The sequence below is a fragment of the Lampris incognitus genome, chromosome 14 (genome assembly GCF_029633865.1).
Source record: "Lampris incognitus isolate fLamInc1 chromosome 14, fLamInc1.hap2, whole genome shotgun sequence".
Lineage (NCBI taxonomy): Eukaryota > Metazoa > Chordata > Actinopteri > Lampriformes > Lampridae > Lampris > Lampris incognitus.
In genome coordinates this window covers 38,708,505-38,723,620 of record NC_079224.1, presented here as the reverse complement: position 1 = coordinate 38,723,620, position 15,116 = coordinate 38,708,505, and the positions used below count along the sequence as shown (strand labels likewise).

General features: G+C 44.8%; 1 protein-coding gene across 1 annotated transcript in view; it reads left to right on the top strand.

Annotated features, from left to right (window-relative positions):
• Nucleotides 1-15,116, top strand: part of LOC130124106 (potassium/sodium hyperpolarization-activated cyclic nucleotide-gated channel 2-like) — a 37,397-nt gene that overhangs the window by 19,679 nt on the left and 2,602 nt on the right. The window contains exon 5 of the mRNA XM_056293508.1: nt 14,372-14,518. Coding sequence (XP_056149483.1) covers nt 14,372-14,518 — 147 coding nt within the window. The remainder of the gene's footprint in view (nt 1-14,371; nt 14,519-15,116) is intronic.

Sequence of the window (15,116 nt, the reverse complement as noted above, 5' to 3'; positions counted from 1 at the left end):
AAGATATTTTAAACATGTCAAGAGAGGGTCAAGATTCCAAGGTAAACATGCCTTGCAGGTTATTCCCAGCTTTTGGGGCGGGAAAGGAAAAGGCAGATTTCCCCAGCTCTGTTCGAGTGGCTGGGACCATGAGGAGAATGTTCTCTGATGATCTAGTGTGACTACTGGAGCAACATGTCAGCAAACCGGACATGTACTGCTGGAATTTACCCAGGAAAGCTTTGCAATAAAGAGTAAAATATGGGTTTTTCCAGTGGTGGGCTGTTAGTGCCATCGGGTCCTTCTCTGCTGTCAAAATCAAAATCATAATTCGGTTGTCATAGTGAAATTGGAGTGTGCCTGAAATGTGTCTGAATTTAATTACTTATTTTCTAGTAGGCCTGAGCAGGGATGTCCTACGTCATCCGAACCCATTACATCCTTGAACCAGTCCTAGTTGTGGCGCCCGGGTAGCGTAGCGGTCTATTTCGTTGCCTATCAACACGGGAGTCGGTGGTTCAAATCCCCGTGTTACCTCCGGCTTGGTCGGGCGTCTCTACAGACACAACTGGCTGTGTCTGCGGGCGGGAAGTCGGATGTGAAGAGCGGGGTAGTTGGCCAAATACAATCGAGGAGGAAATGGAAGAAAAAACTCAACACAATACTAGTTGTTTCTAGCCTTTTCTTGAAGCCCGCACCTGCAAACTGATTATCACTTTGAGTGACCGTATCATCAGCAAATCAAATCTTGATGTGTAGTGACAGAACGCCCCTGGGTCCCGTGACGTATCGGTGCCAGCCCCCGTGCCGTCATCGACGTTGAGCTTGAGCCTTTTGGCGGGTTATGAGCTAACTAAGCGCAATGGCCGCCGCATTCACAGCTACTGGCGATCTTGTTGCCAAGCTACTCGGTGTTTTTGCGAATCTAGTCGGACTGTCTGCATTTGTTTACACTTTCTCCCAAACGGACAAATCACTGGATGAGTTTAGCGAGAGAAGGCTGCCACGAGTCTTTCAAGTGAGGCGGAACTTCAGCTCCAGGTTCATTGTGGGTAATATTGTGGCCATGCTGCTGTAAACTACTAATAAAACACGTTAGTCCCTAGCTAACGGGTCTGACCCTTTAGCCGAGCGGTTAGTGATGTCGCCTTGTGGTGCAGTACAGCCCGTGTCGAATCCCGCACCAGGCAAGAAAATAAAGGGTTACAGGGGTGGCAACGGCGCGATCCGGAAGTGTGCAGATCCTAAGAAGTCTCTTCGGAGCGCGGGAATAACAAAGCGCGAGGGAGGGTGACAACTGTAAACTACTAATAAGACACGTTAGCCCCTAGCCAACGGGTTTGACCCTTTAGCCGAGCGGTTAGTGATGTCGCCTTGTGGCGCAGTACACCCCGTATCGAATCCCGCACCGGGCAAGAAAATCACCGGTTACACTGTTATGGCGGGTTGTGAGCAAACTAAGCGCAATGGCCGCCGCATTCTCAGCTACGGACGACCTTGTTGCCGATCTACTTCGTGATTTTCGCGAATCTGGTAGGATTGTCTGCATTTTTTTACACGTTCTCCCAAACGGAATGAATTACTGGATGCATTTTTCGAGAGAAGGCTTCTCTCGAAAAACAAAACGCGTGTAAACTTACTCTGTAAATCTATCTATCTATCTATTTATTTATTTCAAAGCGTGTAAATTTGAGAGACTCGTGTCTCAAGTGCGGTGGACCCTCAGCTCCAGGTTGGTGTGCAAATTTTTCTTCGTGAATTGGAGGCGGTGCACTGATCATATTGTGGCTAAACTTTATTGACTTTGTTTAAGTTGCACGAGTGACTGGTGAACACTGCTTCAGCTGTGGAAACTTGCTTGTTCTCTCCACCAGGCGGTATGCGTTTGGTCACTTGTGTGTGTCTGTCCGTGACTAATCTCGCAAACTACTGGACTTGTCAAGTCAAGTCAATTTTATTTGTACAGCCCAATATCACAAATGACAAATTTGCCTCAGTTGGCTTTACAGCAACACAACATCCCGTCCTTAGACCCTCGCATGGGATAAGGAACAACTCCCTAAAAAAAAACCTTTAACAGGGAGAAAAAATAGGAAGAAACCTCAGGGAGAGCAACAGAGGCGAGATCTCTCTCCCAAGACGGACAGACGTGCAGTGGATGTTGTGTTTACAGAATAAAACACAATTTACAGAACACAACATTGAAAGAGGATAACAGAATTATAACGAGATATAATGATATGAAAAAATGATGAGGAGGATGCCAAACAGTGTCCAGATGCCAATGGGACAGCTTAGGACCTGAGCCACACGACCACCATCACCATGTAGACCTGGCAGGAGGACAGACTACACATGCACACATGGGAGACTCACATCTCACCATTCACATACACGGGGGAAGAGACAAGGAAAAACATTAGTCACATATCGGAGTGAAAGAAGGATATAACATTTAAATCAAATCAAATGTCTATTTCGTACATGCAAAAGAAAAGAAAAAATGACCAAGCATTAAAAAAAAAAACGATAAAAATAAAACCAGAAGAATTCAACAAGAATTCTAAATAGAGAATCTAACAAATATTGTATGTTTGAACAGGAGCAGGAGGAAGTTACTGCTTATAATTTCCTGTCCCCTTTCTAATGCTCAATTGATAAACCTAAATAATAAACTTAGTTTTTCACACATCAGAGTATGTCAATCTCAATGTCTATCTCAGAATTACTCAATAAAAACAATAAAAGCAATAAAAAACATTGAAACAGGATAACAAAATTATATGGATTTATAAGATACATATATAAAAAATGTGGAGGAGGATGCAAAGCAGTGTCCAGGTAAGGACTAACATCACCATGGAGACCTGGGAGGAGGTCAGACTACATGTGCACACAGGGGAGACTTACATCACACCATTAATATACATAGGAGAAGAGAAATGAGAGGACATCATTCAGAGAGAGAAAAGACATGAGAAAAGAGAACTGTTTACGATAGTCAATCTATACTCTATAATTTCATTGGCAGAACAGAGCTTGTTAAATTAATTGAGACAGAAACTGACCGACCATGCAGTAGAGATCTTGAAGTACTCAATTTAAAGGCAACTAATTGTTGGTTAAGGCAAAAAGATGAGTTTTAAGTTTGGATTTAAAGGACTCTACAGACACTGATTTTCTGATGGAAGCAAGCAGGTTATTCCACAAGAATGTGTGCCGATAGGAAAAGGCCCTGCCACCAGCTGACTTCTTTTTAACTTTGGGTACACACAGGAGCCCTGTATTTTGAGAGCGGGGTCTCGAGATGGAATTTACGATTTAAGGAGATCAGATAGGTATGATGGGGCAAGCCCATTTGGGATTTTATAAATCGGCAGAAGCACCCTGAAGTCTGATGTAACATGGATAGGAAGCCAGAGAAGGAGGCAAGAATTGTTGTAATGTGGTCAAATTTTCTATTTTAGTTAGGATTCTAGCTGCAGCATTTTGAACCATCTGAAGACTTTTAGTACTAGCATGTGGAAGACCTGAAAACAGAACTTTACAGTAATCAAGTCTGGATGAAACAAATGCATGTTTTAGAGTTTCTGTGTCAGCCATGGACAGGAATTTTAGCTGTTACATAAGTGAAAAAGGCATTCTTGGTGATTTCTTTTATATGCTTATCAAGGGAAAGGCTGGGATCAAATGTAACACCAAGATTTTTGGCTGCCACACTTGTGAAATCAGAGTTGTCGATTTTATTGTTACTTGATTGAATTGGTGTCTGTGTCTAGCAGGGCCAATGACCAGCATCTCAGTTTTATCTGAATTTAAAAGAAGGAAATATAGTGGCATCCAAATTTTCACAGCAGCCAAGTAGGCCTCTAAATTAGGTCATTTGAAATATAAAGAGAGAAAAGTAGAGGGCCAAGAACTGAGCCCTGAAGTACGCCATATTTAACATCAGATAATTTCAATATAATATCATTATAGCAGACACACTGTATTCTTCCAGATAAGTTGGAGTTAAGCCAAGAGAGAGCTAAGCCAGAGACACCAAAATTACAATTTATTCTGTCTAATAGTATACAGTGATCAATGGTGTCAAAGGCTGCACCAAGGTCCAGTAGTAGAAGCACAGAGGTGGAATCAGAGTCCATAGCAAGTAGAAGATCATTTGCCACTCTGGTCAGAGTAGTTTCAGCGGAGTGACAGGCCCTAAAAGCTGATTGCAAAGGTTCATATAGATAGTTTTCTTCTGTATGGGTTGAAAGTTGTTGCTATACAAATCTCCGGTACTTTAGAAAAGAATGGAGATTCGAGACTGGTCCACAGTTATTAATAGACCATGGCTTGAGGTGCAGTTTTTTAAATAGAGGTTTGATCACAGCTGTCTTAAAACTGCTGAGAAGAGTGCCAGTAGTAAGTGATAAATGAGCAATGTGCAGCATTGTGGGTCCCAGGAAAGGCTAGCGGTCTTTTAAAAGGTTTGTTGGTAAAAGGTCAAGTATGCAAATAATTGGTTTAGAAGCTGACACAAGCTTAGTCAAAGTATCAAGAGAAATAGACTCAAAGCTGTAATAACAGAGACTATCAGTGACTCATTGTATAGATATGACTTTGGTAAGACAGGATCTGCAGGAGTAGCTGGAATTGAACTAATTTTGTTTATGATCTCATCAACCTTATTGCAGAAAAAGTCTAGAAACTCATGGGCCATGAATGGTGAGCAGCTAATAGATGGGTGCTTTTTAGTAAATTTAGCTACAGTGTCAGGCCCCTGCTGCCGATCGACCCGGTCACGGCTCTTTTCTGTCCTGGCCCCACAGTGGTGGAATGAACTCCCCACTGATGTCAGGACAGTGGAGTCACTGCCCATCTTTCGGCACAGGTTGAAAACTCACCTCTTCAAGAACTACTACTCTGTTACTTGCTCTTAGCACTCATTGTATTCACTCATTTAAAAAAAAAATCTCTTTCTTGCACTTTTACTTTAGCACTGGTTTTGCTCTTAGGTGCTTGTTTAGAGAGAAGATGCACTTATGACCTCTGATGACGTAGTTCTCCTGATTTCCTACATTAAATGCACTTATTGTAAGTTGCTTTGGATAAAAGCGTCGACTAAATGACTGTAATGTAATGTGATGTGTTAAAGAGAAATATGAGATTATGTTTATTAATATTGATTAAGCGAGACAGATACACTGCTTTTGCAGCAGATAAAACATGCTTGTATTTCAATAAACAGTCATGCCAAGGTAGGTAAAAAACTTCCAATTTTGATTTTCGCCATTTATGTCCGGTCTCCCGCAGGCCCGCTTAAGAGCACATATTTCATTGTTAAATCAGCGTGTAGGCCTCTTTAGTCACCTAGCTCTGGTAGTGAGAGGTGCAACTGAATCATGGAAATAAGAGAGGACCACATTTAAGTCACTATTGAGATTTTCAACAGAGTCTGTCTCTACAGGGAAAGGAGCCAAGACTTCAGGCAGCTCTTAGCCAAATGCAGCTACAGTTGATGGACCAGTGTGGCAAGTGGCAATTACATCTGTGCCAACATTAACAGGACTGGCCAATAATGCTTCAATTTTAATGAGAAAATGATCTGACACAACAGATGTGGTACAATAAATCAATCTTATATAGTGCTTTTCTAGTACTCAAAGTTGGTATCAATATCAATTGGAATTAAACACTTGTGTTATTAGTTGACAGTTTTGAAGACCTACGCTTGGAATGTTGTGTGGTCACACTTTTGTTAACATTAGCTAGATGTTTGATTCTGTAGATTATTAAGTGCTTTGTCACACATTTCACCTCCACCAGTGGTAGGAATGATTATTAGATTTTTGTGATTCCACATTTAGGAGAGGAGAGCTTTGGAGCAATACAGCAAGGAAGGGAGACGGTCTCAATGTTTAGCCCAAGCTGTCAGTCTGATAATCTGTACTATGAGAAATTTCCTGACTAAACATATTAACTAAACGAGTCGCCTCCATAGCCACTCTAGATTTAAACCTAGCAGGTTCTCTAATCACCTGCAACCTGCTGAATGATAAATCCCTAGTGTCAAACTAAATGTAGACAGCTCTCTATATTGCTAATCAAAAGAGCAGCGCCGGCCCCAGTAGGGTGAATGCTGTCTGCTTTCAGCAGGCAAGGGCGGCCCCAGAAAGAAGGCCAGTTATCAACAAAACCGAATCCCTGCTCATTACTGTAATGAGCCAGCTAGTGGTTCATTGAGGTGAGCCTACTGTACATCTATCTCATTACCCCTCACGGGTAAGAGACCAGAGAGAATTTCATTCTTCTTCTCTCCAGTGCAGGGGTGTGAAACTCCAGGCCTCGAGGGCCGCAGTGTCTGCAGGTATTTGTTGCAACCATGCACGACACCACCTGATTAAACTAGTTCCTTTCCCTCCTTGATCCAGGAGGTGAGCTAATTAGTTAAATCAGGTGGTGTAGTGCACGGTTGCAACAAATACCTGCAGACACTGCGGCCCTTGAGGCCTGGAGTTTGACACCCCTGCTCCAGTGCATACCTCCACCTCTCCAGGCTCTCCTCCATATACAACCTATTCTCACTACAGAACACAATGTCATCCGCAAATATCATAGTCCACAGAGACTCCTGCCTAACATCTGTCATTCCAACTACACACCTCACCCCTGTCACTTTTCCCTCATACATCTCCTGCACCACTCACTCCTACATACTTCGTAACTCCCGACTTCCTCTTACAATACCACACCTCCTCTTTCGGCACCCTGTCGTATGCTTTCTCTAAATCCACAAAGACACACTGTAACTCCCTCTGGCCTTCTCTATATACTTCTCAATCAACATTCTCGAAGCAAACATCGCATATGTAGCGCTCTTTCATGGCATGAAACCATACTGCTGCTCGCTGATCTTAACCTAGCTTCTATTACTCTTTCCAATATCTTCATGCTGTGGCTGATCAACTTTATACCTCTAATTGCTACAGTTCTGCACATCGCTCTTATTCTTGAAAATCGGTACCAGTATACTTCTCCACTCCTCAGGTATCCTCTCACTTTCCAAGATTGTGTTAAACAATCTAGTTAAAAAGTCCACTGCCATCTCTCCTAAACATCTCTATGCCTCCACAGGTATGTCATCTGGACCAACTGCCTTTCCACTCTTCATCCTCTTCATAGCTGCCCTCACTTCCTCCTTGCTAATCCACGGAACTTCCTGATTCACTATCCCCACATCATCCAACCTTCTCTCTCTCTCATTTTCTTCATTCATCAGCCCCTCAAAAATACTCCTTCCACCTTCTTAACATACTCTCCTCACTTGTCAGCACATTTCCATCTCTATCCTTGATCACCCTAACCTGCCGCATATCCTTCACAGCTTGGTCCCCTGTCTAGCCAATCGGTACAAGTCCTTTTCTCCTTCCTTAGTGTCTAACCTCTCATACAACTCACCATACGCCTTTTCCTTTGCTTTTGCCACCTCTCTTTGCTTTATGCTGCATCTCCTTGTACTCCTGTCTACTTTCTTAATTTCTCTCCCTATCCCACTTCTTATCTGCCAACCTCTTCCTCTGTATACTTTGCTGTACTTGCCCGTTCCACCACCAAGTCTCCTTGTCTTCCTTCCTCTGCCCTGATGACACACTAAGTACCTTCCTAGCTGCCTCCCTCACTATTTCTGCAGTGCTTGCCCAGCCATCTGGTAACTCTTCACTACTACCCAGTACCTGTCTTAACTCCTCCCTGAACGCCACACAACAGTCTTCCTTCTTCAACTTCCACCATTTGATCCTTGGTTCTGCCTTCACTCTCTTCTTCTTCTTGGTCTCCAAAGTCATCCTACATACCACCATCCGATGCTGCCTAGCTACTTTCTCCCCTGTCACCACCTTGCAGTCTCCAATCCCTTTCAGATCATGCCTCCTACATAAGATATAGTCCACTTGGGTGTACTTTCCTTCACTCTTGTACATCACCTTGTGTTCCTCCCTTTTCTTGAACTATGTATTCACCACAGCCATTTCCATCCTTTTCACAAAATCCGCCACCATCTGTCCTTCCACATTTCTCTCCTTGAGACCATACCTGCCCATCACCTCCTCATCACCTCTGTTTCCTTCACCAACATGCCCACTGAAGTCCATTCCCATCACCACGCTCTCCTCCTTGGGTACACTCTCCACTACTTCATCCAACTCACTCCAGAATTCTTCTTTCTCGACCATCTCACACCCAACTTGCGGGGCATATACGCTGATAACATTCATCAATACACCTTCAATTTCCAGCTTCATACTCATCACTCTGCCTGACACTCTCTTCACCTCCAGCACACTCTTGACTTACTCTTCCTTCAGAATTACCCCTACCCCATTTCTCCTCCTATTTGCACCATGGTAGAAGAGTTTGAACCCACCTCCGATGCTCCTGGCCTTACTCCCCTTCCACCTGGTCTCTTGCACACAAGTATACCCACCTTTCTTTCCATCATATCAGCCAGCTCTCTCCCTTTACCATTCATAGTGCCAACATTCAAAGTTTCAGCTCTCACCTCCACATGCTTACCTTCCTCCTCTCTTGCTGCCTCTGGACATGCCTTCCCCCTCTTTTTCTCCTTCACCCAACAGTAACATAGTTTCCACTGGCACCCTGCTGGCCAACAGTACCAATGGCAGTCGTTGGTAGCCCGGGCCTTGACCGATCCGGTATGGAAATCTGATTTATGATCCGCATATTTGATTCGGCAAAGATTTTACACCAGATGCCCTTCCTGATGCAACCCTCCCCATTTATCCGAGCTTGGGACCGGCAGTCCAGTTACCATTTAACTGTCGCTCTTGTAGTGTGACAGTAAGAAAATGTATGCTTTTAACCCTGATAAATAAGGCTAAAACTTGGAGTGGAGGAAAGCACAGGTTTCTAGAAATGTTGTAAGAGACGGAGCAAGATGCAAAGAGAAACAAGGGGGGAGGGGAGCTTGTGAAAGATAATCTGGAATTGCACATTATTTCCCTTGGTGACAAGTGGTGGCATTTTTGGTGCCAAATTTTTGGCGGTGGCAAATGAAACACTTCATGCTACAACTTTTTGCTGCCTGATACAAAAGGAAAACTTACGGTTTTCATTTTCCTTTACTAATCTACAAGATAAGTATGTCAGTCCGCGGTGGTGTAGCGGCTTTGTGTCGATGCAGTTACCTACTGGGGACTGGGGTTCGTGCCCTGGTCTCGTCAGATCCGACTATGGCCGGACTCGATGAAGCAGCAATAATTGGCAACGCTGTCTTCGGGAGGGGGGTCGGAGTTGGCTTGTGTTCGTCACGTGAATGCGTCTCTGTGTGTGTCGGAAAAAACAGTGGTTCGGCCTGGAGTCGCCTTGTCACGAAAGTGGGGAGGCGTCTCCTTCGAGACTGCCGGCCGGAGAGATGCAGTTGGCGAACGCATGCAGTACGAGGGTGGGTGTTTGAATTAAAATAGGGATCAATTGGCCACTAAATTGGGAGAAAAAAGGGAAAAATCAGAAATAAAATTATATTAAAAAAAGATAAGTATGTCTAATATAACATAATTTACTCTGATTTAATGCTCGGAACTTCATCAATCACTCTGTTTGGATAAATTATGTCTGATCTTGATGTAGAACTAAATCCTACATCAAGATCATTTATATAAATAAAAAATAAAATTGGTCCCAAGATAGACCCTTGAGGAATACTGTGCAGACTTATAATTGTCAATGGAAACATACTGAGTTTTCCCACTAATGAGGTAAAGGTTACTGCTGGGAAAGTAATGATTGGGTTTTAAAGAGAAAAACATGTGCCATCCATCCATCCATCCATCCATCCATCCATCCATCCATCAATCCATCCATCTTTTTCACCTGCTTACTTCTTTTAAAGGTCGTGGGGTGGATGGGGGTGGTTTGGGGTGGGGTTGGAGCTGATCCTAGCATATTTCTGACCTAAGTTAGCACAACACTATGGACACATCCAGTTTACCACAGCATACAAACAACCGTCAAGGAAATAAAGTGTCTGATAAATTTAGCTTTGAAAGTATAATTATATATATAGCAGTGGCTCCACAATATAGGATTGTGGGTAGATAATTGAGAAAAGTGGGTTTTGTAGCACCACCCCATCATCACAGTGACAGAGAGAGGATGTCATTTTGACTCTCTTTTTAGTGTTTGTTAATTCCTCCGGGGACCTGTGACGCATTGGCTGGATGCTGACTCCCTTTTTCTCAGTGACACTTGAGAGTTGTCAGGTAGGCCTATAGTAAAAATCAATATGGCACACTCGAACATGGCTCACAAAGGCAGGTCACTAAATACCACAATCTGAGCCAATCAGATAGTGTTTTGCTGTCTCATCCTCTCCAGCCTACAATAATCCAGAGTTTGACTTTTAACCTCAACTACTCTACCATTGAAGGACCACGTCTCTTCTGGAGAAGCAAGGTTACCCTTTGTTGGAGTTTTAGGACGAGCTTGCTGGCAAAAATGCTCAATTTCTTTCAAATGGCAATGTTTTTATTTTATAAACGATTCTCCAACCCTCAAATTATAGCTGCAGCAGATTGGGTTAAGAGCTGTGACACAGGGACAGGTCATCAGTCTAAGAAAATAGGGCCGGTTAGGGTTAGGGTTAGGGTTAGGGTTAGGCTTGGTCAGGCATCCCTACAGACACAATTGGCCGTGTCTGCGGGTGGAAAGCCGGATGTGGGTATGTGTCCTGGTTGCTGCACTAGCGCCTCGTCTGGTCGGTCGGGGCGCCTATTCGGGGGGGGGGGGACTGGGGGTAATAGTGTTATCCTCCCACGTGCTATGTCCCCCTGGCGAAACGCCTCACTGTCAGGTGAGGAGGAGAAGGCATGTGGTAGTCTGTAGCCCTCCCCGGATCAGCAGAGGGGGTGGAGCAGAGACCGGGACAGCTCGGAAGAGTGGGGTAATTGGCCAAATTCAATTGGGGAGAAAAGCGGGGGGGGGGGGAATAGGGCAATGCAGGATCATAATATAGCCATCTCCCCTCCTTCTACTACCTGAGTATACTGCTGTTGCTTCCATATCGGGAGTAATACTCGATGGGGAGGCAATAAGCTCACAGCTAATACTTTTCTTGCTTTCCTCCACGATTTATACGATCATGTTGATGGGTTGGTCAATGTCTGTTTGTCTGTCCATTTGTCCATCAGCTATTACAGTATTGATATCGACATCATGATATCTCAGATATCAGCAGTCTGATTTTGATTAAACTTGGATAAATGATGCATCTGGACACTGCACTCTGGTATTTACAAAATAGTAATGATTGTCTCAGCATGGTACCCCCTGTAGGACGAAAAGATCCCCCAAACTTTAAACAAGCATGGCTTTTCTCCCTATAGCAGCTGGGGTCTCAAAATTTGGTGCACTCACACATTTCACCCATCTGAACATTTTTCTCCCACCTATATTTTCTGTTAATTTATATTATAATGCTTTAGGCACATTCCACCGCTATTATCATTAATATCCCCCCACGCATATTTTCAGCTTATTTACATGATATTTTTCGCTCATTGCACAGCCATCATCTCAATACGGGGGGGGGGGTCACTGCATCATTCATGGGGGACGTGTTTACTGTTGCCTTGTTTAAATAATGTGCCGGTCCCTGATGTATTTCTAGTCACGTGACATGCTATTCATATGACGACATCGCCCCAAAATCTCACATTTCAGTGCACATGACACATTAACTCTGTGATGGGCTGATAATGACGCTGCCCGGTTAACTGTCATCCAGTCACAAGAAGAGCATTGCAATCATCGGTGACACTGATAAGAAGAAGAAGAAAGAAAAGCCACTTTATTTTTGTCATTGTGCAGGTTACCGTGAAATGTGTCTTCTGCATTTAAGCCATCCTACTGTGTAGGAGCAGTGGGCAGCTGCAGCGCCCGGGGACCAACTCTGTCCTCTTCTTTCCATTGCCCTGGTCAATAGCGATGCCACTAGCCAAACACCATTTTGTTTTCCAGCGCTGCAAAGACCAGAGAGAATTTTACTGGCTTAAGACAGGGGAGAGAACACTTCTCTGATTTTACGTGTGTGTGTGTGTGTGTGTGTGTGTGTGTGTGTGTGTGTGTGTGTGTGTGTGTGTGTGTGTGTGTGTGTGTGTGTGTGTGTGTGTGTACATGTGTACATATGACGCATTTTTGCATGTTCGGGCATTGGTTTGGGATTATATGTATGTCTGCGGGTGCTTTCAAATACAAACGTGTGTGTTGAGGGGGTGGGCCTGTTTGTGTAAATATGTGTCTGTGTGCATACTCGTGTTGTTATTGTAACGTGCACGGATAATTCGGACCCTTTAGTCGACTGGTTAACGTTGTCTCCCGCGGTGCGGGAGATACGGGTTCACATCCCGGCTGTGACGGTCCGGCCGAACTACCCCCGAATTCGCTACATTGGTGTCAGAAGTGGGATGGTGAGACCGTGAGGTCGTCGGAAACACGTGCGCCCAGAGGCGTGAGGGAGCTGATATGCTGAAGCGCTTCCCGGAGGAGGAGGAGGGGGGTAGTGTAACGTGCACGGATAAGTAGACACGTTAGTTAACGGGTCGGACCCTTTAGCCGACTGGTTAACGTAGTCGCCCGCGGTGCAGGAGATACGGGTTCGCGTCCCGGCTGTGACGGTTCGCGCGGCTGCCCCCCGAATTCGCTGCAGTATGTACAATTGAAAATGTATGATTGTCGTGAAAAGAGAGGGCCAGGTCCCCGTCCAAGTAGCCTGAGAGCCATCGTTGTTGGATGTTAAGTAATGCCCATTTACAGTGAGAAGAGGGACCACAAATGTATTTTTTTGAAAGACATTTATTATTGAGTTACTAAGGGGCGTCCGCATGGCGTGGCGTGGCGGTCTATTCCGTTGCTTACCAACACGGAGGTCGGCGGTTCGAATCCCCGTGTTACCTCCAGTTTGGTTGGGCGTCCCTGCAGACACAGTTGGCAGTGTCTGCGGGTGGGAAGCCGGATGTGGGTGTGTCCTGGTCACTGCACTAGTCCCTCCTCTGGTCGGTCGGTCGGTCGGGGCACCTTTTTGGGGGGAGGGGGAACTGGGGGCAATAGCGTGATCCTCCCACACGCTACGTCCCCCTGGTGAAACTCCTCACTGTCAGGTGAAAAGAAGCGTCTGGCGGCTCCACATGTATCGGAGGAGGCATGTGGTAGTCTGCAGCCCTGCAGGGGGTGGAGCAGCGACCGGGACAGCTCAAGAGGGCGGGGTGATTGGCCAGGTACAATTGGGGAGAAAGGGGGGAGGGGGGGATATTGGGTTAGCAGACAGTCTCTGGTGGACAGGGGTATAAACAATGGAAGACAAATACGGCTGGTGAGAACCCACAAAGTTGTGAGTACAGCGTGCACAACTAACTATACGTAGGACCTGTAAAGTTGCGCTTCGGACAGCGCAGTGGGCGCCGGGCTGGCCTGCAGCCCTATCACACTTCCCATCTGAAGTGGTTCAGATGGGAAAAGCAAAGCGAGAGGATGAATCTCTCAGCAGCCTCCAGTCTACCGCTTTATTACCGCATCAGTCTCTCTGTATGCAGCCTGACCAGCAGCCTGACCAGCAGCCATTTATAAAACCCCTTTTGCTGATAGCAAGTCGGTTATTTCTTGTTTTGTTGCTTTTGATATGGTCCCAACAAAGGTCCATTTGTCGAAACTGCCACTTTGCAGGACGCGTCACGTCCCACTAACCTGGCATTGATTACTTTAAAGTGTCGTTGATGGGGGGGGGGTAATTGATTTTACTGCGTTTGACAGCAGAGGGGCGTGCACTCTCGTGGGGTGTTTTCTGCTATCAGATGGATTTACTGTATCTCTGATTGGTTGACATTCGATCAGCTGTTCCCCCGTGTTTGTTGTAGCGCCAAAGAAACTCAAGGTGTCGCTATATCTGAGACGTCAGAACGACGAGTGCCTACAGAGCGGTGGAGTCACCCACGTGCTTATTTCAGATTCCTGTTTCATGGTCGCCTGTTTGAATATCTTCAGTTACTCGACGTCTGACAACATCAGTGCACATCTGCATCCTTTTATACACCAGGGTCCTTCTGATCCTTCAGGTGCAGAACAAGGCAATCAAATGTGTATTTTTTCAAAACTCCTTGCACATCAAAAACATAGTTACACAAAGAAACACGGATTGTGTGTCGGTGAAAACAGTAGAAGGAAGTTGTGTCAGTGGGGAAATCCTCCGCTTACTTGTTTCATCGGTGGTTGGTAAAAGCCATTCTGAGGGTCTCGGTTGATGACGGGTTGAGTCTTTGTACTTTGACCTCCACGTGGCTTACTTTAATGTAACGTGCTCTTTCTCTCCACTTATCCCTGCTCCATCCATCCCTCTCAGTACAAACAAGTGGAGCAGTACATGTCTTTCCACAAGCTGCCGGCGGACTTCCGGCAGAAAATCCACGACTACTATGAGCACAGATACCAGGGCAAGATGTTCGACGAGGAGAGCATTCTGGAAGAACTCAACGAGCCTCTCAGAGAGGTAAGAGGCGTGCACGTGCACACGCACACACGCGCGCACACACACACATGCGCACACACCACTGCATCCACCTACGCAAACATCTGCCATTATGCAATTTTGTAATGTGTGCACACACAAACACTGTTTAACACCATTTCATTATCATTATGCAACTTTGAAAAAGGAAGATACTTCAGTTGTGTGGTGAAATGAATCAACCATCAATACACAATCAAAATTCATGTTATGTTCGAATGTCGAAATTGAGAAAATATGATCAAGGATGTACACATTGTATTGTTGTTATATGACAAAAATGTTCTATACGACAGATATTCTGTAATCTGTATTTTGTCGTCTTATTATACATTTGTTGAGGAAGTTTTTGCAGTATATCGCAATATTATTTGCAACGTATAACAAGGTAGCCTGATGTGTCTGTATACTTTCTCTGGAAACACTGTCACTCTCTCACTAAATGCACCTACCACACATTCAGTCATGACAACTGAGTAATAATGACATGTGCTCAGTGCTGCTATGGTTTAATGCCCATTTATCACAGTTTCTGTTTTCCTGTGTCATCATCATCATCATCATCATCATCATCATCATC